Source organism: Macrobrachium nipponense, chromosome 15, assembly GCF_015104395.2.
Source record: "Macrobrachium nipponense isolate FS-2020 chromosome 15, ASM1510439v2, whole genome shotgun sequence".
NCBI classification, from domain to species: domain Eukaryota; kingdom Metazoa; phylum Arthropoda; class Malacostraca; order Decapoda; family Palaemonidae; genus Macrobrachium; species Macrobrachium nipponense.
The window spans coordinates 7299981-7324593 of record NC_087208.1 but is presented as its reverse complement, the minus strand read 5'-3'; the positions used below and the strand labels follow the sequence as shown (position 1 = coordinate 7324593).

Sequence of the window (24613 nt, the reverse complement as noted above, 5' to 3'; positions counted from 1 at the left end):
CGGAAGTGTCTTGCAATAGGGATATGATAGTAAGCGTCTGTAAGATCGATAGAGGTGGTGACGCCCCACGGGGAAGTAAGGTCCGCACCTGCGAGATCGTGAGCATCTTGAACTTGTCGCAGCGAATGGCTAAGTTTAAGCGGGACAAGTCTAAGATTACCCTTCTTTTTTTGTGAGCCTTTCTTTGGCACGCTGAACAAGCGTCCTTGAAACTTTAACCTTTTGACTCTCGCTATAGCTCCTTTCTGAAGGAGATCCTCCGCATACTCCGTCAAATTCTTTGGAAGGAAGTTGGCGGAAAGTCTGGATGGGGGTGGATTCGTTAACCAGCTCCAACCCAGGCCCTTTGACACAATGCTCTGAAGCCCACTTGCTGAAGTTCCACCGGTGGCGAAAGTGAAACAGCCTCCCTCCTACCTGAAATTCCTCATTGGTTCTGGTAGCCTCCTCGGCCTCCCCTGAAATGTTTCCTCTTATTGAAGGGACCTCCCGATCCTCTCCCACGAAAGGATCGCTTACCTCTGCCTCCCTTACTCGAGCGGTCATACTTCTGTGAAGCTTGACCCCTCGAAGACCTGGTTGTAGGCTGGGAGAGGGCGTAAGAGGTGGAGGGCTGAGGCTGAGGGGAGATCACGTAGATCGGCTGCGATATTGAGCCTTTGAGGTGGAAGGTTGGGCTGTTTGCACCAAGGGAACAGCCGGAACTTGCTGAGAAAAGCGTGGTTGCTTTTCTGGTAGGGTTGGAAACGTCTAGGTTTCCTCTGAACCTTGACCCCTTACCGACTTGGTCCTGACATCTCGTTGGCCGTAAGACCCCAACGGTCTTTAAGGCTCTGGTTTCAATCTCGTAGCCTCTGACTGAACCTCCCCTTCACCATCGACTTCTGGGAAGAGGTCTGCTCCCCAGATGTTTGACAAGCCAGCAACTTATTCGGCTCGTGCAAGAATAGTTGCTCTTGTAGGACATGCTTCCTACAATTCGTCCTAGCAGTGGCAAACTCAAACATATCTGACTGCACCGTTTGAGTCAACGATTTGGTGATAAGCTTGAAGAGCGGTTCCGACCCATAGGCAACGGTAGCCACTTCGGTCTAGCCATGGAATTAATGGACCTGGCTAACCGCGATTTGGCTTCGAATTCTGCCTGAATAAGGCTATCTGGAAGCCTAGGAAGCTTCTCACCAAACTGCTCCATAGCACAGTCTGGTTTGAGTTTGCCCGCTGAGAAGGTGTTAGGTAAGTCTTCCCACAATTCACCGGCTGAAGGAAGTAGAGGAGATGTAGGATCTGCTTCCTTCAGTTGAGGCATGGAATCCCCCTTCTGGGCTGCTTGAATAGTCGTATTCGCGATCTTTTTGTCAGGAAAGGGAGCGGGGTACTCTCTTCCATCGTAAAGATCGTAAACGGGCTCTTGAAAGGGTTGGATTTTTGTATTGGTACAATCCATGTCCTCTAAACACCTGAGCCATTCTCTCTGAGCCTGGTCACGTGAATAGAGGACTGTCTCCTTTGGAACTTTGTCATCCCGAGTCATGGCTGCGGCGGTGAGCCTGGCGTAGCCGATGAACGGAGGCTGAAGGTCTTCGGGTGGAACTCGAAGTCCTCAATCCTCCGAGTTCCACATTCCGGGATAGAGATGAGCCCGTCTTGGAAGGGGGCGTATGACGCTACTCTCCAAGGGTTGTTCATTGAGAACGGAGGAAGAGAGTCATACGGGGGAAGTTGGGCTCCACCTGTGGTGAAAGGTGGAGGAGAGGCTAACAAGGAGCTTGGCTCAGTCCGGCTATAATGGTGTCCTGAGAAGTAATCCTATCCGACAACCGAGAGAACATTTGTTCCATGCTATTTTTCAGGACACCCAACCAGATCGCCCACCTGTTGTAAGAGGCCAGCATTGGCGTCCAGAGCCGGAGCTGCTGCGGAGGTGGAAGGGTGGCCCTGAACTGGAACCAGGGGTAGCGGAACTAACGACTCCGCTGGAGTGTGAGATCTCTGCTGGAGGATCTACTCCTCGAGGACTTAGAGCCGGACCCAGAAGCTTTAGATCTCTCTGCTCCGGGATTCCCAGCCGGAAGACTTACGAGAGGATGACGCCGAAAGCCGTCTTCTTAGACGACGACGACGTCTTCGTCAAGGTTTTGACTGTTTGACCCAGTTGACCTTGGGTCTAACTGAAGCATCAGGAGAAGTATACAACTCATTGCCTGTAAAGCCTTGGAAGGATGGAGAGGTTGCAGGAGTAGAAGAACCAGTAGCACCCAAGGGTATCCCCTTGGGTGTCCAACTTACCTACTTCGACCAACAGGTCGTCTACACCTACCATGGGTTTCTACATTAATATCCAGTGTCGCGACTTCCGAGGAGATGTCCTGGCCTTGGTCTGTCAACGAGGCAGCCAGCTGTTGCTGGATGAAGGCGATAGTCGGGCCGCATCTGCTGGTCGACGTATCCAGTCGCCTTGCCTCCGGGGAAGATTAGCACCGCTAACCTCTTCTCTAGGATGTAGGGCATACCCTTGGCGGCGTTCTTCCCGAAACCGCCGACCCAGGCCCGCAGGGTTGCCAGTGCGGTATCCTCACAGCCGGAGCCTGGAAGAGAGGGTATTGGTTAGATTTAAGAATAACTTAAAACTAAAACTAACTTAAAGCGTAACTTAAAATTATAGGGGCTATAAGGCCCCCCTGAATTTTACCTAAGTTAGAGTGATTAATGTAAAAAACTTAAGCACTATAAAAAATTTTGAACCATTTAACGGAGTTAGAATACTTACCCCGTCCAGCAGCTGGCTCACCAGATCGTAACATATGGTACACGTCTCGTGGTACCAGACCTGGATGCCCCCGTGCGGAGTCGCGCATGGAGCATGGGACCGGCAAACTTCTTTTGTCCACAAGGGTCTTGAAGTGTGGCGGCGCATCCCGGATGCTCACAGTTGGTGGTCTGTAAGTGAAAAGACACATGAGTATCTTAAAGACTATCACTTACAGGCTAAAGGACAAAAGAACTCCATTGCATGCCGGAGCTCGGAAAAAAAGTTTGGGCATAAACCCCTCCCTGAATCGCCTGAATAGGCTATAACCCCGGAGGGATCCGGTGCAGAAAGGGAGGGGGGGTGGTTTAAGGTACTTAAGATAAACTTAAATGTTTAACATAAAAGATCTTAAACCTAAATTCTACCGTACCGTACTAAGTCCCAGTGCGGGTACGGAGTGTGTAACTCCGCGAGACGGAGTGGTTAGAAGGGACCGACTGTATGTTCCGGTCCACCCTGCTGGGTGGACTATCACCTTTCCGTGGATGCCAGGCCTCCGGTGGTAAAGGAGCCCTAGTAAGGTGGAAAGGAGCAGGGGGGCCATACAGACTCGGGCTAGCCACGGAGCGACGGGGTTGCAAACGGAAGGGGGTAAAGGCCAGTCCCCCCCCACATTACCATACCAATCCGGCCGACGGAAGCCGGAGAGGTCGAGTCCAGTCTGGTCTGTCCCGGTCCCTCTACTCCCTCCGCCTGGGGGGAAGAGAGGGAGGCAGGCTCGGGTATGCGGAGCGAGCATGGGCAGAACCGACCAATCCCCCGACTCTATAGAAGAGAGGGAGGGGGGGAAGGTGACTGGAACAGGCGTCTGGCTGCCTCGTGATCACGTAGTGACCACGGTGGGGCGATAATAATCACAACTAAGCCAAGAAACATAACCAACTGATCAGAGAGATGCTATCGGGAAGCAACCGAACTGAAGAGCGGTAGTATATAGGCCCAATGGGCCATGACCTAGGCTCAGCAAGCCAGACGCCTAGCTAACCTAACAAATACATATAAGTAAAATGAATAATAAAATGAAAGAAAGAAAACAATATAGTAGGAGAAAAAATCCAGGAGTGTACGACTAACCCGAAGGGAAGTCTACCACTCAAAGCCAGCCGAGGTCCGATACTAAGAGCCGTGGCTGGGGTCTGGATAGAAGGACCTACAGGAGGTAAAAGACATGCATGCATGACAAAACCGTGTAGGTCGTACCCTAAAACAAATCGGATAATAAAATTAGAGCGTACTTAAGTAAGGGGATGTTCTGGGTATAGGTGACCAAGAACGAACCCACCACGAGGCAGAACCATGCCGCCATGCTTCCGACCTAGAGTTCGTATTTATACCAAAAAACGGCAAATACGGGCTCAGGGCCGGAAAAAACCAATTAGCAATAAACACTGAGTACTTAACTTAGCTGCTGCGATGGCTGCACGCTCCATAGTGAATAAATCCAAAGTAAGGGCACACAAAAACACAGAGTAAAAAATGGCATGTCTGACCTGGGTGCGCTAACTTAAAAGGATGGCCACCAGAGGCGCAGCAGTCGGCAGCATGGGATGGAGTAGTAGTAGTATGGCTGCCCACTCTGTGGGTCGGCTCTCCTCTTGGGGGGATTTTGTAGTGGGAGAATTCTTTTGGCATTTGGCTCGTGGTAGTGGTCTCACTCGCCATAGTGTTCATACCGACACCCTCTTGGAGGGTGAGCGAGTCAGTTATACTGACCTTTTTTCTTTATTTTATTTATTCTCTGGTATGTGTTAGTACATTTACCCTAGAAATAATAGATTAAAGGATATTTCGCGCAGCGACACGAGCTGAGCCCAGAAAATTGGTTTTTTCATCACATTACCTGAAGGACATAGTCTGTTTGAAAATTGTTATAGGTAATAGTGTAGATTGAGATGACTTTTCTCTCTCTCTCTCTCTCTCTCTCTCTCTCTCTCTCTCTCTCTCTCTCTCTCTCTCTCTCTCTCAGTACATACAGCCAGTTTGAAGAATAAACACATCATGCTCTGGAACTGGCTTGATGCAGGTGAATGTTGCAGCCATACTGTTAAAGCACTTTAATGTTCTATACGACATACAAATCTGCTTCTCAATAGCTTCAACTCTTCTCTCCAGCTAGGGAAGGGGAGTGAGGGATGGTGACAAAACCGTTTCTTGTGGCTAACAAGTCATTTTTATTGTAGTGTCTTACCGAACAATTATAGAGCCGTGATTTCCACGAGCGGCAGGATACTAAATTCAAATTTAGCACGTCTGCGTCGCCAACACTGGTGGTGATGACGTCATCTCCCTCCACTCGCGGGAGAACCAGGTACAACTGCCCAGGTGAATCCAATTCTTTTCCTGCCGGCGTCCGGTGAACTCGGTGGTCGGTGCGGTTTGGATGACTTTGCTTCGCTTTTTTCTTGTGGATTTGATCTTCGGAATTGGTGAAGTACTCTTTTTTGGCGTTGTTGTTGTATTTTGCTTTTTATTTAGGCGTTGCCATGTCGGATTCTAGTCCGTCGGGAGTTAGGTTTTGCATCTCAGGATGTAAAACTAGATTATCCAAGTTAGAGTATGATTCTCACACTAAATGTGTTTAAGTGTAGGGGACAGGTTTGTTCAGCAGATCAGAAATCATTGTAAAACGAGTTGTAGGTGGATTGGACTGATTCTCAATGGAAGTTTTTAGTTCATACTCGGAGAAATTAGCTAAAGACAGAATTAGAAAAGCAGCGCCTTGGGAGGGAAAGTAGACTTAGCGTCTGCTTCGTCTTGCGATGCATCTGTTCCTTCTGTTTCTCCTCAAAATTGTTATGTCTCCTTTAACTACACCTCCTATTCCTCCTACTAATCCCACTTCTCCGGCTTCCCGTGTAGTTTCTCCGACACCATTGCCAGTCTGGAATCGAGGTTAGATCAGAAATTTTCGGTACTAGCGAATACGGTTTGCAACTTGGTAATTCAGTTAAGACGTTTTGGAGAAAGCGGCTTCAGGTAAGAGTGTAGTTGAGGGTGCGCTCTGTCCTGTCCTGGAAAGCACGTTCCTAGACAAAGGTCACTGTCCAGCTCCCCGCACCGGGGAGAAGACATACGGAAGTCAAGGGAGTCGATCGGGATTTGCCCACAGACAGGCGCCCTCTCTTGTTGAGCCTGTTGCGCCTCACAGGCTCGGTTAAGCGTTGGAAAGGTGTTGCGGTCAGACGCCTTTCAAATGATTCAAGCGATTCGTCTCCGGTCGCGCGGCGCTCTTGGCGAGATTCGCCCGTTTCGCGTCCTTAAAGAGGCGTTCAGGCGCCGATTCTTCGCCTCCTCCAGTCAAGCGGTATAAGGAGCCTGAGAGTAGGGTTGCGCCTCGGCCGTTAGCGGCTCGTTCGTCGCCTCAATCTGTGCCTTTTTCGGCTCCATCTACTAGTAGAGATTGTGGTTTTAGCGCTGTAGCTAGCAGTTCTAAGGGTGTTTCTTTAGGCGCTTTTTCGTCTGTTACGCCTGATGCGCCTGTTTTCGCCTCGAATTTCGGCGGCTCCGAGCGAGGCGCAAGTAGTTTTTCCGCCTCCTGCTGAACATTTAGGCTCTTCCAAGCCTACGTTAACTGTTTTTGATTCGTCTCTGGCGCCTTTGCGCAAGCAGTTAGAGATGTTAACCAACTGGATGAATGAGTCCCAAGGGTGGTTCGAAACCTTCAGATCCGGTTGTAGTTCCGTCTACTTCTTCGGCGGTATCGGAGAATGAAGAAGAAGTAGAGGAGGAGGATTCACATCACCTCTCGTGTTATTCACGGGTTCTCCTTAGATTTCTTCTGGTATCTTATCCAGATTATTTTGAGAAAGCGGCTCCGCGCTCCCCAACTTCGACTTTTTTGATGAGGAGGACTTCAGACCCTCTCCTCCCAAAACTTAAAACTTCTTCTCTAAAGCGGTTAGACATCGTTGAAAGAGACGGAAGAAAATGGAAATCGGATTCTTATGAAAAGAGACTTAGGGAACGGATTCTTTTTGCTTACCCTCCCTCTTAAGTTGCTTCGTAAGAGGTATAGGTTTTTATGTAACTTGGGGAAGCTCCTTCTCTGGGAGTTTCTGCCTCCTCCCAGGGAGACTTCTCCAGTTTAATCGACTCCTCTAGAAGATCTGCTTTCCCGCCGCAGCGAAAGTTTTCTTTACAGCGCCTGAGCTGGACCACGTTGTAAAGAATCAATTTAAACTTTTGGAAGTCTTTAGCTTCCTTGATTGGACTATTGGCGCTTTAGCGGCCAAGATCGAAGACTGTCCTTCTCTTTCTCAGGAGTTAGCGGAGGATTGGATTGGTGTTCTGTCCTGTGCGGACAAATCCATTAGGGATGGATGTGATGAGTTAGCTTCGCTCATCGCCTTTGGTACCCTTAAGAAAAGGCAACTTTTGGTGCTCCTTTGCTTCTAAAAGGGTTACGTCCCAACAGAAGTCTGCTCTCTTGTTTGCTCCCTTTTGTGAAAGATAACCTCTTTCCAGACGATGTAGTGTTGTCAATTTCGTCTGCGCTAGATAAGAAATCTACTTCGGTTATTTACTGGCACAGTCTACTAAGAGACCTAAAGCTCCTGTGGAGACTGTTCCTTCGGTTTCTCCTCTGGCCCAAGCGCCTTTTCGAGGGAGAAAACCCAAGCGCTTCTTTCGGCCGAAGTCGAATTTGCGACCTCAGTCTAAGGCCTCGGCCAAGGTTAACAAACCTTCCAAATGAAAGCTCGGTTCTTCATGCACCAGTGGGAGCCAGGCTGGCTCTGTTTTGGGAGGAATGGGAAAACAGAGGAGCAGAAGCCTGGGTAGTGGCAAGAAGTACTCAAGTTCGGCTATCGTATTCCTTCTCGTTTACCTCCCTCGCTCTCACCTGGTGCCAAATTCCATTCCAGGCATACTCTCCGGGCTCAGACAAATTTCTAGCACTAGCCGCAGAAGTGGAAGCGCTTGTTCTCAAAGAAGCGATAGAACAGATAGAAGGGGATTTCCTCCAGGCTTTTACAATCACCTTTTTGTAGTTCCCAAGTCATCAGGGGGCTGGAGGCCGGTTTTGGATGTGAGCGCCCTGAACTTGCATGTCCAGAAAACAAAATTTCATATGGAGACCACTCGGTCGGTTTCTGGAGTCCATCAGACAGGGGGATTGGATGGTCTCTGACATGCAAGACGCTTATTTTCACATTCCGATGACATCGCGAATCTCGGAAGTACCTGAGGTTCATGTTCGAAGGCAAGGTGTTTCAGTTTCGGGCCCTTTGCTTCGGACTAGCGACCGCTCCTCAAGTTTTCACCAGGGTTCTATCCCCGATAGGAAAAGCTGGCTGCACATATTAGGAGTAAGAATCTCCCTCTATCTGGACGATTGGCTTCTCCGGTCGGAATCAGAGAGTCGGTGCATGAAGGACCTTGGAACAACTCTAGATCTTGCCAGAAAGTTAGGAATTCTGGTCAACAAACAGAAGTCCCAGTTGGTTCCATCTCAGAGCATCCTTATTTGGGGATGATTCTGAATGCTCAAGTTTTTCGGGCTTTTCTGTCCCCGAAGAGGGTTCAAGGCTGTCTGGAGACAGTTCAGGAGTTCTTGGACAAAAAGGTAAGTTCTGCCAATCAGTGGATGAGGCTCCTGGGCAAATTGACGTCAGTGGAGAAATTTGTGACGTTGGGAAGACTGCACATGAGACCTCTGCAGTTTTTCCTGAGAGCCTCTTGGTGGTGCAGAGACACAACCAGACTCTATTCCTTTCCGGTCACAGATCAAATAAAAGAGGGACCTAAGGTGGTGGCTCTCTCGAGCAAGATTGGAAGAAGGGTTAGATTTACGACCCATCCTCCCGAACCTACAGTTCTTTTTCCGACGCATCGGACACAGGTTGGGGAGCCCTACTGGGAAATCAACGAACTTCAGGAGCTTGGTCGGAGAAGGAGAAGAAGTTCCACATAAATGTAAAGGAACTGTTAGCAATTTTCCTGGGGCTCAGACAGTTTTCGGAGCTTAGTAGAAGGTCGAGTAGTGGCAGTGCACTCCGACAACTCCACGGCTCTCTCGTACGTGCGGAAACAGGGGGGGGACTCAGTCTTTCTCTCTATACGAAGTAGCCAAGGATCTCCTCCTGTGGTCAAACGAAGCGAAGGTTCAAGCTAGTCCCGAGATTTGTTCCGGGAAAGATGAACGTCCTGGCGGACGAGTTAAGTCGTCAACAGCAAGTGTTACCTCTGGAGTGGACTTTGGACAACAAGATTTGTCAGAAACTTTGGCACCTTTGGGGACGACCGTCAATAGACCTGTTCGCGAGGAACAACCGTCTTCCTCTCTTTTGTTCTCCAGTCCCAGATCCTCTAGCTTGGTCGGTGGACGCAATGCTGTTGGATTGGTCAGGTCTGGAAGCTTATGCATTCCCTCCGTTCGGTCTAATAAGAGAGGTGCTGAACAAGTTCATGTCGCACACCAATGTAACACTAACGTTAATCGCTCCCTTTTGGCCCAGGAAAGAGGTGGTTCCCGGACCTTCTCCAGTTGTTAGTAGACTTCCCCAGACTTCTTCCTCCAGAGAAGTGGCTTCTCAAACAACCTCACTTCAAGAGGTTCCACCAAAACTTGTCCGCTCTAGCTCGACAGGGTTCAGACTGTCCGGAATCTTGTCAGAGCGAAAGGATTTTCAAGAAGACTGCAGAAGCTATCGCTCGTTGTAGGAGAGAGTCTTCTAACAAACTCTATCAAGGGAAGTGGAGAATCTTCAGGAGAGTGGTGTAGAAGTGCTAAGTCTCTACTTCTGCGACCTTCTTTAACAGAAATAGCAGATTTTCTTCTATTTCTTAGGAACTCTAAGAAACTGGCTCCTTCGACGATCAGAGGATATAGAGCCATGCTCTCTTCGGTTTTTCGACATCAAGGTTGGATATTTCCTCCAATTCAGATCTGTCGGACCTCATTAGGTCTTTCGAAACCACTAAGCTCCCGCAAGATACAGTGGCTTGGAACTTAGATGTGGTGCTTAAGTTTCCTCATGGGGCCACCGTTTTGAGCCTTTGAAGTCGGCTTCACTCAGGAACTTGACTAAGAAGGCACTTTTTCTTATTGCACTAGCTTCTGCTAAGCGTGTCAGCGAATTGCACGCTATAGACAAAAGTCGGTTTCTCTCAAGGCATGCTGTATTTTCGGTATCTTTGACCTTTCTAGCCAAAAATGAGAATCCTTCTAATCTTGGCCGAGGAGTTTTGTGGTAAGGAACTTATCTGATTTGGTTGGACATGAGGAGGAAGAAAGGCTCTTATGTCCAGTCAGGGCTATTAAGCAGTATCGGTTTGCCACTAAGGGTATTAGAGGACAATCTTCTAAGCTCTGGACCTCGGTTCAAAATCCCTCTCGTCCTCTTTCTAAGAATGCTATATCGTTCTTTATTAGAGAGCTTATCAGGGAAGCTCACTCGCAGTCCGAGAACGACAATCTTTCCGTTCTGAGAGTTAAAGCTCACGAGGTTAGAGCAGTGGCAACTTCTTTAGCATTCAGAAAGAATTTATCTTTAGCTTCAATTCTTCAGAGCACGTTCTGGAGATCGAATTCGGTTTTTGCGAGTCATTATCTCAAAGAGATAGAAACGGTTTTCGAGAATTGTAAAACGTTAGGTCCTGTGGCGGTTTCTGGCATGGTGTTGGGAGAAACGGCACAGGGGTCGTCACCTCTATGCTAACTTTTCACCTTGAATAGGTTGTCGAGTTCAAGGGAAGCTGGGGGTACTGAGTACCTGGGATACTCACCAGTCTGTTAGGGTATATATGTTTTTAAATCTGGTGGTTGGTGACAAATGTTTTGTATGATTGAATTTCTGGTCTTAGCCCAGGGCAAGGCAATCTTTGTTGTTACTATCCTCCGTCAGTCAGCCTTGACTCGCTTGAACTACGGAAGGATTCCACTCCTGTAGAGGCTAACTTTGGTCAAATTCCAATTCCTCTACAATAGTAAGAAGAGCACCGACCAGAGGCAGTAACAGTCTGCTGTAGCTCTCTTACAAGGTAAGGTACAACAGACACTTTGAGTGTTTACTGGTATTGCAATAAATGTAACCATTTAAAAATACTAGTGGTCCACTGAATCCCACCTTCCCAGAAATGTGTAATCAGCTCTATAATTGTTCGGTAAGACACTACAATAAAAATGAAATTTTCATTATTAAAATGAAGTTTTATTGTATACTTACCGAACAATTATGATTATACCCACCCTCCTCCCCTTAGGTGGACGGACGGGCAGAAAGAATTGGATTCACCTGGGCAGTTGTACCTGGTTCTCCCGCGAGTGGAGGGAGATGACGTCATCACCACCAGTGTTGGCGACGCAGACGCGCTAAATTTGAATTTAGTATCCTGCCGCTCGTGGAAATCACGGCTCTATAATTGTTCGGTAAGTATACAATAAAACTTCATTTTAATAATGAAAATTTCATTTTAATTCCTTGAAAGCCTTTCACTATAGAAGCTTGTATGCAGCTCAGTAACTAGCGTTTTTTGCCTTGCATCATTTACGAAACATTGAAATTTCATTTGAGAATTGTTAAAGCCCATAGTCCAGTACTATCATTGGGGCAGGAACAATTTTCTCCTGAGTCATATTTTAGAGTAATCTTCCTTTCTCTCCTATTGTTAGTTTGTTAGGTAATCCCTGTGTCAAGTTTAGTTTACAGGAGCAGCATGCCTTCATATCTATAAGTGGTGGTTGTCTTTAGTTTTTGGCTTGTTGTTGGCTTTCAACTCTGGCACAGAAGTCACTTGTACTCTGAAATAGTCCTCATTTCATTCTGAGGATTCTCTTGACAAGTCTTGCTGTGAGGGTGGCAGCAATACTTAACAGGAAGGATCACACAATAGGTAAGAATATTTAGAAGCTTTTTCCTTAAAGAAAGCTATAGTAGTTCACTTGACTGACCAGATGATTTTTCTGGCTGTACTGACCCATCCTCTTCCAAAGTGGTAGTTAGCTAACTTAAAAGTAGGCAAGGTACATTCCAAATAATAAGAATTTTTGTTAGATTTAATTATTTGAAGTTGAAGTGGAAACTCGCCCAACCTCCCCACTACTTAATGAGTGGTCTGAAAGAATCTACACCACCTAATGGGGGAAACAGGTGTTTGTGGACAGTCCGTCTGGCACAGCCAAGCGTTATTTATTTGTTTATTTGGAATGCTATTTACACCTAATGGTGCGAAGATGTACGCTAACTTTAACAGTAGGTAATTATTCAAATAATTGTCATAAAATCATATAGCTTGAGTAAGACCTTGGATAAAAAAGATTTTTCACCTGACAGGATTGCACAGTACATTTCAGTTTCCTTAGTACGTACTGAACTATATTTTCCCTTTCATTGCAAAAGTAAATAAATGTTTTTATAGATATATGAAAGTTTATAGTCCTTGTGTGTTCACAACTGGTTTTGCAAATATTAATTATGATAATTTATCTTTTCAGCTGAGTTACGGTCACATTTTAGATCGTTGTGCCAAGATGATACACCAATGGTTCGTCGAGCTGCAGCTTCAAAATTGGGAGAGTTTGCCAAAGTTGTGGAGGTGGAATATTTGAAGTCAGATCTCATCCCAATGTTTGTTGCCCTTGCTCAGGATGAACAGGTAATAACTTTTGCTGTGTATAGCGAGCTACCTAGGTGTCCATGTTCTGACAATCGTGTAGTAACTCATATTTAGGATAGGATAGAAAGATGATTTCTCTACTTGATTCTACTATTTGTCTTTGTAGATATTATGCATCCACGTTTATGCAGTGCAATACTTTACTATAATCTAACGTTGAATACAGGTACTCCTCATTTAACGACACTCTTTTTATGACAACTCAAGTTATGACGACATGAAGAGGTTAAAAAAAACCCATCAAAGGAAAATAAAAATATGCCAAAGGTGGCCAAGAGAAAGGCTATTCAGTGCCTTGCACTGAATTTTACTTATATACATGGGGAATTTGATAAGGTTAATTAAAAATGATAAGAAAAATAAAGTAATTTATAGCATTTGCGAACTGTCCGAAGTCAACCAGATGCTGATGTGGCAGCTAATACATGAAGTTGATCATCGTGAAGCAAGGGAGAACTGCAGTAATTCAGCCACTTCCAAAAAACCTTAAGATATTACCAAATGTCCAGTTAAACACTACACAATTATCGTATGCTTACATTCATATGTAATTATCAGTATGTGCAGTGCATATAACACTTGGCAAGTTGCGTACCTTGGAAAATCTAAGTACTATATATACTAACAGTCCAAACTGATGTCCACATATTACATAGTGATATGCATTCAAATGCCCTGTGATCGCCAAAATTCATTCATTATTTTTTTTTTCATCTCGCTACCCTCTACAATAATGACAGAAACTAAGAGCGATAATTACGAAATACCAAATTTTTATTATGAAAGTCACTGCTAAATAATATGCAGATTCTGAGAAAAGTTAAGTACTGTATTGACTTAGTATTGTTTTGACTTACTAGTAGGGTAACTCGGGAATGTAGGCTAAATGTGTTAAACAAACACTATTTTAAAGAAAATTATACATTATATGAAGTGATAAAATTATCACATTAAAATAATGAGTAATAAAATGATAAAAAGCATTGTCAGAACTATGCCAAGTAGTAGTAGGCTATGTGGGAAACTAGTTCTGTGTATATAAAAATGAATGCTATTAGTTGAAATAAAGAGAATAATACATTTAACGATGTGGTTGCTGGAACGGAACCCCATCATGAGGAGTACCTGTAGATATCTTAATGTGTGAAATAATTTTTACAATCCTAGAAGGGATTTGCTCCAAGCATTTAGGGGAAGATAAGATTTCTTTTAAGTTTTATTATGGTTGATCAGTCAGTATTACAGGTGCACTGTTTTTAATTTTCAGTATCTAGTAGTGTGTAGTATGTATTATTGTATAGTGATAGTCCAAGATGCTCTTATTTTCTGAACTACATATCTTCTGTGAAGTTTTAGTGTATCTGAATTTTCTACAGGCCCATGTGCCTGAGCATCATTACCTGAAGTATTTCAAGGGCCCTTATTTACTGTGCTTATTTCTGTATAGTTCCTTTTATTGGTGTGTAGTTTCATTTCATAATTACAGTAGATACTCGTGTAACATGCAATCTCACATAACATGTGACCCCCAAATTTTCATCCTAAAACAATGATTTGATAATGTATCTCGTGTAACATGCACGCTCATTTTTTAAGACAAAATTACAATAGGCTAAACTTTTTTCCTCCACGTTATCTATCTCATCATCTATTTAGGTTAACCCCTTTTCCTCCATCCCTCTATCTATTGTTTCTTCTAGTTAAGTTAAAAAGAGTGAAAGAGAAAGCTAAAAGTATCATCATTAATATTATACTTGTTGTGTAAACGCATAGAGCCAGAAACAGCTGATTTGCTATGAACAACCGAATCCCTTAACTACAGCGGTTTGCTTGCCTTTCAACCATTGTACGATAGTAAAAAATTACCGTAGTTGTTACAATTGACATGAAATAGAATAGGACTGATATATTTTTACATTACTATATCCTCATTTGCTGTGGAGAAAAGATCGGCTAGGGTATATACTGCTAAATTTAAGCTGCTAGTTGTAGCTGAAGCTAAGGAAAGAATGTTCACCTGCTAACGACTATTATTGTGCATTGGCAACATGGAAACTTCGGTATAGCATCATCAAACTCCCATAAAGAAAATTTTAGGGAAATGTGTTTTAATCAAAGCTATTTGGCATGGAAGAACACATTGTGTTCACTCCAATTAAAGATAAATATGTAAAGCTTGTAGTATTCTGATGAAATCAAGTGAAAATATCAAACGCAATCTGTTGATTTTTTTTTATGCAATAAACATGCCCTCAGCGCCATCTACTAAAAAAAAAATAACTAAATTTTGTTCACAAAGATACAAATTCAAGTGATATTTTGACTTGAAAACACTTTGTATCGTATAACGTAAAATAACCTTGTCCCTTATCAACAGAGTATCTTGAGATTCATTTACACTAACTAGAAGCAAGAAAATCGCTCTAATTTGACTTCAGTTGAGCAAAATAAACTTACCTCGCAATCGTCCTCAACTGTTTTCCAAACCAAAACAGCGCCTCAGCGGTGTGGTTAGTATGGTGTAGACATGCCACCCTGGTGGCCTCCAGTTCGATTCTCGAGCACTCCATTGATGAGTGAGATGTGTATATCTGGTGATAGAAGTTCACTCTCGACGTGGTTTGGAAGTCACCTAAAGCCATTGGTCCCGTTGCTGAATAACCACTGGTTCCATGCAACGTAAAAACACCATACAAAACAAAACACAAACCAAAACATTGATTGCTATTTTTGTATTTTATAATAAATAGTAATATGTAAATACATACAACATTGGATGCAGTGAAGTAAAGCATAACTATTTGAAGTATCCATGGAAAAGATGCATGTTCATTATGTTTGTATTTTATCAAACAATACTAGTATCTGAATATTACATATGCTAATTCTATATCCCATGTATGATGCGACCCCCTTAAAATTAGCTCCAAAATTAGGTCTTCAAAAGTTGCATATGTGAGTATATACTGTATGTAAAGTTAGTCAACAGTTATTATTTTTGTTTGATTACCAAATAATTGAACATCCTTATATCATATTGTTAGATGTTTGAATTAGATCCAGTGAGAGAAATGATCTACATGGGAGTCTAACCTAGGTGCACTATCATAAAGTATAAGCCTTGTAGCACTACCAGATTATGTGGCTCTGACTTTTTTTTTTTTAAATGGTACTTGGATCTGAAGCATAGGAGGGCCTGTTTAATGTAATGGAATTCAGGGTAAAGAGACAACATTTTATCCATTCAAGTTTTCTGAAAATATCTAAAGTATGTAATCATTTTGATATGTTAGAAGTTGGTCCTCACCCGCATTTGTTCCACAGGACTCTGTCCGTTTGCTTGCTGTGGAAGCTTGTGTTAGTATGGCTGGGCTCCTGCAGCAGGAGGACACAGAGTTGCTTGTAATGCCTACCTTAAGACAAGCTGCAGAAGACAAATCTTGGAGGGTTCGTTATATGGTGGCAGACCGTTTTATTGATCTACAGAAAGCGGTTGGTCCGGAAATTACAAAAACAGATCTTGTTCCTGCATTCCAAAGTCTTTTAAAAGATGTTGAGGCTGAAGTGAGTATATGAATTATTTCAAGAATGTGTTTTCATATTTAAATTTTGTTCACAGACCCATGACTTTACAGTAGCCTGATACTTGTGTCCACAGCTTTCCAGACATACTCCAGAATTTCAAGAAGAGGACTTTCATATAGCCTTAGAAAATGGTCACTCCCTGCATGTCTGTTTTACTTGTTACACATGTCTTTGGATTATCCCATACCTTGTTAATTATGCTTTTAGATTTTGTAATTGTTCATATATAAAACAAACCTTCGGTCTTAACATTAGGATAATACTAGCGCCAAGCTGGAAACCGGTAGAATTAATAATAAACTAGTGAGTTCCAGGGACTATTGGCATCTATACCAGGTCACAGGGTATGTAGTACCCAGAATGCCCTTGGCGTCCCGTGACCTGACAGTTACTTTCCTACCGCCTTTAAGATAGGACGTGATTACTTTCTAGCTGTTTTAAAGCCGGTTTTAGTTTGTCCGATTTTATTAATTTTTTCCCATTTTACATTTTCTTTCTCTATGTGTTCTCAGTGTGGGTGTGATCTGATAGGTGTGTGTTCGTTGTGAGATGGAGAATTTTGCTTCAGCAACAGAAATTTCTCCGGGTTTTCAGAAGAGACAAAAGAAATGCCGTGGAATGAGTGGGTTTCCTTGTCCAAGATTTTTAACTTTGGTGTCTACAGATCCACATCCAGTCTCTACAGATCCACATCCAACCTGTAGTAGGCACAGAGAAAACGTATGCACTATTACTAATCCTTGTTCAGTTTGTTGTAGTTGGTCAGTGGAACAGTGGATGAAGTTTTATGGGAAGGGCCAGTAAAAAAGAAAGGAGACGACGCCACCTTTGGATGACCAAGCGTCGTCGGCTTATTTTGTATGCCAGGAGGGGTTTTGGGTAATGTTATGCATAATAATGCTCCCATTAAAAGGTCGAATAATAAAGAGTTGGTAACCTCTTCTGATACGCTGGTGGAAGGTGTTGTTCGACTGGATGAGAGATAAAGACCGAATTCCCCGACGGTCGTTGGAGATGATATTAATAGAGATAGAGAGGAAATTACCTTGGTTTCGAGATAGGAGTGTTTTAGCTTCTCCTGTGGCTGAACATAATACGTTAGAACCATAGGAAGGAGAATACCAAGAGTCTCTGGCTTCGTATGCAGAGGTGATTGATTTGATTCGTCAATTCAATAACTTTTCGGGGAGCACGGAGACACTGGCCAGTATGCTTCCTCCGGGGATCGACATGGTGTTTGGATTGAAAAAGGATACGAAGGTGTCGTATGAATTACCTTACTTGGGTCATGCAGTCTCAGTTATAATACATGTAAATGCACAGATTGCTGGAAGGGATAATTCCTTAAGATCGAATAGATCGTTTAAGTTTATTTCCCCCACAATGATGAAACATAGGAAATATTATACGACACCAATGGTTCCTTTGCTATCTAGACAAATTAACCCAGATGTGGTAAGGTTAAAACCTGGATTAACCTTGGATCAAGTTAATGTGGAATGCCCTTCGATGACTTGTCAGGAGGCTGCTACTTTGGAAGCAACAGCTTTTTCTGTCTTTCAGACTGCTTCTTGGTTAGACCTTTTGTCAACAGCAGTGGCAAATATTGCATCCTCAGAAGTAATGAGAAAAGTAGTGGATGAGTCAGTGTTTATCACATTGCTACAATCAGGTTCCAAAGCAATTGCGCACTTGACAAATTTAAGTGCCGATGTTTGGGCAAATATCCCATTGGTGAGGAGAGATGCAGCTTTGGCTAGATTAAGCCGCACTGTTGAATTGGGTTCCCTGCTAGCAATGAGGAATGGGGATATCCTAGAGTCTCAATTGCTGTTGCCAGAGGGCATAGTGGAAGATGCAATAGATAGAAGAAGGATGGACACTAACGACAGATTAGTACAGCAGGCAGTTAGGAAAACATCTGGAAGTCAAGCTAATCCTCTTGACGTAAGGCATCAGCAAGTACCTCGTAAGAAGCCAGTGAGACATAACATCTCTTATAGAGTAACAAGACCATCTTTCCCAAAGAAGTTCTCTCATCGGCCCTTTCACGATAGAGCCAACAGAGGAATGGGTATTAGGAGAAGGGGGAGAGTTTCAAGACGATAGGCTGGGCGCCTCTCATCACTCAGCCACACCAGTGGGGGGGTTGTCTGGCGAATCACTGGAAGGTGTGGCAGGAATTTGGAGCGGAGCAATGGGTGTTGGATGTTCTCAGAGTCAGTTATTTGATTCCGTTTGAAGTAACCCCACCCCTGACAGAACAACCATTACCGCACCTCGCTTATGCTCAGGAACCTCAGAAGGCTTTTATTCTGCAAGAGGAAGTGAAGATGATGGAAAAGGGGCTGTGGAACGAGTATCGATTCCGTCATAGGGGTTTAACAGCCGCATTTTCCTTGTCCCCAAAGCGATCTGTTAACATTGAATCTGTTTATAAGAAAAACCAGATTCAGGATGGAGACCTCAAAGATGGTTCTGCAAGCACCCAGGGTAAAGGACTTTATGCTGACAATAGACTTGAAGTACGTATACTTTCAGATCCTAGTCCATTAGTCTTCCTGGAAATTTCTCCGCTTCAGTCTTGCAGAGAAAGTTTTTCAATTCAGTCCTGTGCTTTTGGTTGACAATGTCTCCTCAAGTTTTTACAAGAGTATCCACTCTCGTGTTGAATGGGCGCATGCTCAGGGGATCAGGCTAATAAGATACCTAGATAACTGGCTGGTGATAGCAAAGTCCAGAGAAAAATACTTCTGGACAGAATTACCCTCCTGCAGTTTTGTCACAGCCTAGGCATTGTGATAAATCAGGAGAAGTCAAAGTTGGATCAAAGTCAATGGCTGGTGTATCTGGGTATGATTATAGACAGTAAATGCCAAAGTGTTCCCAGCAGACCAGAGGGTAGAGAAATGCAAACAAGTGGTGAATGCCTTTCAGGAAAAACAAACACAGGCAGCAAGACAGTGGCAAGTAGTACTGGGAATTCTAACTTCCTTGGAGAAGCTGGTACCACAAGGGAGGCTACACCTTTGATCTCTGCAATGGAGGATGAAGGAGTTTTGGTCGCCAACGGTAGATCACCCATACGAGCAAATTCCTTTGTCGACAGAGGTGAGGAAAGACCTCCTGTGTTGGTTGCAGGACAACAATCTGACAGAGGCAGTGGGAGTTCCCCTTCAGCAACCCTCTCCGGACTTCTTGCTGTTCTCAGATGCGTGACTCGAAGGTTGGGAGCCCACATGGAGGAGCTGATGATTTCAGCGAAATGGAGTTGAGGACAGAGAACTCCATATAAACGTGTTGGAGTTAAAAACCATATTTCTTGCACTTGAGGAATTCCGGGAGAGGGTGAAGGGGCAATCAGTGGTATTGATGTTGGACAACACCACAGTAGTAGCTTACGTAAACAATCAAGGAGCCCTGGTATCTCGGCAGTTCCACATGATGACGGTTCAACTTCATCAGTGGGATGTAGAGAATGTAGTAGACATCAGGGCCAGATATATTCCAGGAAAAAGAAACATAGTGGCCAACAAGTTGAGCTGGAGGGATCAGATCCTGGGAACAGAGTGGACTTTGCATCAAGAGGTAGTGGACAGAATGCTCATATTGTGGGAAAGGCCAATCATAGACCTATTCTCAACCAGGTAGAACAAAAAGTTGGAAGTGTATTGTTCAGTAGTCCCAGATGTAGAGGCAGTAGCAGATGATGTGCTACAACACCCATGGGACAATCTGGACGTTTACGCATTTCCTCCATTTTGTCTAATCCATCAGGATCTGAACAAGGTAATGCGGTCTCAGAACCTCAAAATGACCATGGTAGCACCTTTATGGCCGAAGGCAGAATGGTTTCCGGATCTGATGGAACTCCTAATAGACGTGCCAAGGGAGTTCCCTCTGTGGAACAACCCACTATGTCAGCCGTACATGGAGATGTACAACCAGTCGGTGAAGTCCCTATCACTTTACGGATGGAGACTGTCAAGTATCTCCTGCGAGTAAGAGGCTTTTCTCAGAAAGCAGCAACACAGATGACAGGAAATATCAGGTCATCTGCAGTGGTCTACCAAGGAAAATGGTCAGCATACTGTGATTGGTGTCGTAGAGGGAACTTTTCTCCACTCGGAACCACTAATCAGCAGTTAGCAGATTTTCTGATATATCTCAGGACAAAAGGCATATGTCTGTATCTGCTGTAAAGGGGTACAGGGCTGCTCTAGCCTCGGTCTTATGCAAGGTGTGGACATTTCGTCTTCATGGGAGTTGGCTATGTTGATGAAGAGCTTTGAGCAGTCTTGTTCTCCGAAGGGACTAAAAGCCCCAGAGTTGGATTTAACCATGGTACTGAGTAGTCTTACAAAACCCTCCTACGAGCCATTAAGACAGTCCACAGATAGGAGCTTGACCCTGACAGTCCACAGATAGGAGCTTGACCCTGAAGACAGTCTTCTTATTGGCCCTAGCCTCAACCAAAAGGGTGGAAGAACTGTATGGTCTGTCATTTGTGGTGAAGCATTGGAGAGGTTGGAAGTCTATGGTATTAGAGTTTGTCCCAGAATTTGTAGCCAAAACTCAAAACCCATCAGTAGTGGATGTCAGATGAGACTCCTTCTCCATATCTTCTCTAGCTGAATTTGTAGACAATAACAAGGAAGAAATGCTTGTGTGTCCTGTCAGAGTACTAAGAGCGTACTTAAGAAGAACGATGCATCTCAGACCTGGGTGGCGGAGGCTGTTTGTAAGTACAGGACGGAACAAAAAGGAAGTGTCCAGAAACACGTTATCATTTTGGGCGAGAGAAATGATCAGGAATGTATACATACATGGCAGCAGACAGAGGGTCAAATAGCCTTGAGAAGGCTAGAGCTCATGACATCAGGTGCTTGAGTGCTTCTTTGGCATTCAAGAAAAATGTCTGTGGAGAGAATTTTGAAAGCTGGTATTTGGCAATGCCAAACAACTTTCATTTCTTTTTATTTAAAAGATGTTGCCCATAGATCCTTGGACACTTTTTCCTTGGGTCCAGTGGTGGCGGCCCAGTAAGTAGTATTGCTCATCCAGTGCCCCTGGCAGGTCAGTTTGTATCTAGTCTAAGATGAAGGTATGAAAGTAGAATGAATGAGATGACTGGTCTTTCTTCTTTACTACTTTTCTTTCTTCTCCTTTACCTATGGGCAGTATGAAGGAGAGACCATCATGAGCTGGAACGGACTAGATGCAGGTGAGGTGGTCAGCCATATACTGTAAGGATAATCTAGAGTATAGTATACATTTCAATAGCAACACACTCCTCTCAATAATAGGGAGAGAGAGAGAGGGGTGAAAATAGATCCAGATACAAGGGGCAGGAATAATTTATGAGAATGGAGAGTTCTCCATCTTCCGTAATGTAGTAAACCATGGCATCGTATGAACACCCGAAGAGGGAAACCAATAGATTCTCGTAAATCCTTTGGTTCAAGGGTTAATAATCCATTGTCTTAGAATACATCTATTCGGAAATGGATAAAGGTGGTAAACTCCCAGTCAGTTATGGAGATGTACCTCCCACCAATAAGTAAGTCTATCCTAATGTTAAGACTGAAGGTTTGTTTCGTATATGAACAAATGACAAATTTTTACCCAATTTGTATTTTCCATAACCAACAAACCTGAGGTCTTAACAGATAAAGGCCCACTTCTAACCACCTCTCTAGCAGTCTAAACTGGGTTGGAAGAGTAACTGTCAGGTCACGGGACGCCAAGGGCATTCTGGGTACTACATGCCCCGTGACCTGGTATAGGTTCCAATAGTCCCTGGATCTCACTAGTTTGTTATTAATTCTACCGGTTTCCAGGTTTGTTAGTTATGAAAAATACAAATTGGTTAAATATTTGTAATTTTTCTCTTTCATTTTTAATCTGCATATATTTCATGTCCAATTCAGTAATAGTATTTTTGTACAAACAAGAATGAAAATGTTCTCTTCCAAGACTGCGGAGTGACTGAATGGTAATTAGCTTTTGACTTTTATGCCATTTTTGTTTAGTAAATGGTCATAATTAAACTGCCTATGATACCCTCTGATAAGCAGTAGTTAAATAACCTAGATGATTGATGGTATCTTCCCAGAGAAGAAGCATTCTTTCAACTCCCCAGAAGGCAGTTCTTAGAATATTGTGTCAACTTTAGAGCAAACAGGAGTTAATACAGTAATAAAAAATTCAGGTGCTTGTAAACGAGATACCTAGCAGTGGTTAGAAAGGTATCCTAAACCACCTTCATTAACCTTGGTGCTGGAGCCTGCTCAAGGGTAAAGTTTGAAAAAATCGTTGTTCATACATGAACAAACATTTGGTTTTAACAATAGGATCATTTGTAGCGCCTAGCTGGCTCCGGTTAAAACGCAGATGAAAGCAAGGAGTCATGCGAGATCTGGCAACGCTTACATTATCAGGTGAAGAGTGGTCAAAGACCACGCACCTACCCCACAGCGTCCATCTTTTCTTAACTGCCGGGGCGAGAGTTGTGGTTGACCTCTCTCGGCCTTTACCCTGTTCTTTGCCTGTTTCGTTTGTGTTTAGTGTGTGTGTGTGTCTGTTATTATGGCTGCTTCTGCTCCTCGGCCTCGTCAACGTGTATGCCCCAGAACTCAAGGTTTTCCGTGTTCTTGTTTTTTGGCTTCGGTGGCAGGAAGACTCTTGGGCTAGGGGGCTCTCCGTCCTTGGAGGGGTTGCTGGCGCACTTCATGGATGCTCACTACCCTCCTCCTCCCGGCCTCATCTAAGTGGGTAGCTGAGGTCAGCCATTTTGTATTGCTCCCCCAGTGACTGTTGCCGCTTCTTCGAGTCAGGGAAGCCGTGGCGTCAGCCCCGCTAATGACGTCACGGGGTCAGTCATTTTGTATTCCTCCGCCAGTGGCGTCTGCTTCCCGTTTGGATCGAAGGGAAGCCATGACATCATCACTACTTGTGATGTCACTTCCATTGATGATGTCACACCCAGTTGTCTCTGCGCTGCCTCACTCAGCTGTGACATCATCTCTGCCGGCCAGTTTCGCTCCATCTCCTCTCCATGTCATTGGAGCCTTCTCTTGTTGATCCGTCTGAGGCTTTATGCCAAGCAGTTCTTAAGAGGTTGGACTCTGTTTTCGGTGATAAGTTGGCTGCCATGTCAGCTGGGAGGACTGGAAGGAAACGTGTTGCATCATACCCACCTCCTGCGACAAGATCATGTAAGGAACCAGTGCTGTCTTCCTCTCCTTCTTCCCCCTCTCCGCCGCGTCGGCGTATCAAGCGTTGGAAGGCTAGGGACTTTGCCCTTTCTTCGCCTGCGAGGAAGGAACAACGCGGCCATGTTCTCGAGAGTGTTGGTGTTTCGGAGTGTTAGTGTATCTTCCCTTGTGCAATCTGCAGTGGCTGCCTCATCCTCTGCATCGAATTGCAAGCGTGTTGCAACCTCCCTCGTTCATGCACGTGTTGCAGGTGCTCCCACTTCTTCTCCAGGGCCTATTTGTTGCCGTAAGGATCTCAAGGCACCTGTCAAGATGTCAAAGGTTGTGAGCGTGGAGTATGTGCAGCAGGAGTGTTTGCCTGCCCCTCTCCCTGGTGCTTCCAGTAGTTTGTCTCAGAGGGATTCTCTTTCGATCTTGAGTGTTTGGGATTCCTCCCCAACTCACGTTTGTATGTCTGCCACGCCCGTGCCTGTTTGCAGCCATGTACAAGTGTCATCTGTTGGAAGAGTGCGTAATGATGTTCTTAGTGTTGTAGTTGGTTCGTTGCGAGAGTTGGCGCTTGGACCCAACCCAGACAGGTTAGTTGGTGTTTTGGGCTGTTTGGCTGCTGGTCCTTCTGTTAATTTATGCAAGGAAGGTGCCTTAGAGGAGCCTGCGCACCCTTCTCGTCGTCGGTCTCTGTTGCTGGAGCAGGAGGAGGGAGACGCGCAAGAGTTTTTTTTCTTCCTTTTCAGAAGTTGTCGATCTCATTCGTGGGTTCAACAATTTGGATAGTAGGACTCGGGCTTGGTCATCTTACACTCCTTCCTGCTTGAAAGCTTTGCTGGGAGCTACACAGGATCCCAAATCATCTTTTCAGCTTCCCTTGTCGGGGCACGTCCAGTCGGTCTTGCATAAGGTTAACGCCTCTGTTTCAGATTGGGATGGTTCACTTCGCTGTAGGGGCTCTGCCAAGCTACTACCCCCGCCTCTCACGAGACATAGGAAGTACTATGCTACAAACTCTGCCTTTTTGATGTTGCGTCATCTTAGCCCGGACGCAGGTGAGGTTGGTGGCTCAGTCCTTGTCTCCACAGGATGCCTCAGTATTGGAATCTACGGCAGCCTCCATGTTGCAGACAGTTTCTTGGCTGGACTTCTGGTCTGTGGTCATTACCAAGATAGCTTCTGACAGGTCCCCAGAAGGGTTGGTGAGTGCATCCTCGCTTGCAAGTTTGTTGCAGTCCGGAGGCAAGGCGTTTTCGTATATGGCTCACCTTCTTGTGATTAGAAGAGACACGGCTTTATCTAGAATGGAGAGATCAGTTGACTCGGAGTCCTTGCTGGCATTGAGAAATGGGGATCTGTTGGAGTCTTAATCTTTTTTTCCTCGGACCGAGCTGGA

General features: G+C 44.6%; 1 protein-coding gene across 1 annotated transcript in view; it reads left to right on the top strand.

Annotated features, from left to right (window-relative positions):
* Nucleotides 1–24613, top strand: part of LOC135226988 (serine/threonine-protein phosphatase 2A 65 kDa regulatory subunit A alpha isoform-like) — a 200773-nt gene that overhangs the window by 31205 nt on the left and 144955 nt on the right. Inside the window, exons 4-5 of the mRNA XM_064266702.1 lie at nucleotides 12246–12406; nucleotides 15752–15991. Of these exons, the coding sequence (XP_064122772.1) occupies nucleotides 12246–12406; nucleotides 15752–15991 (401 nt within the window). The remainder of the gene's footprint in view (nucleotides 1–12245; nucleotides 12407–15751; nucleotides 15992–24613) is intronic.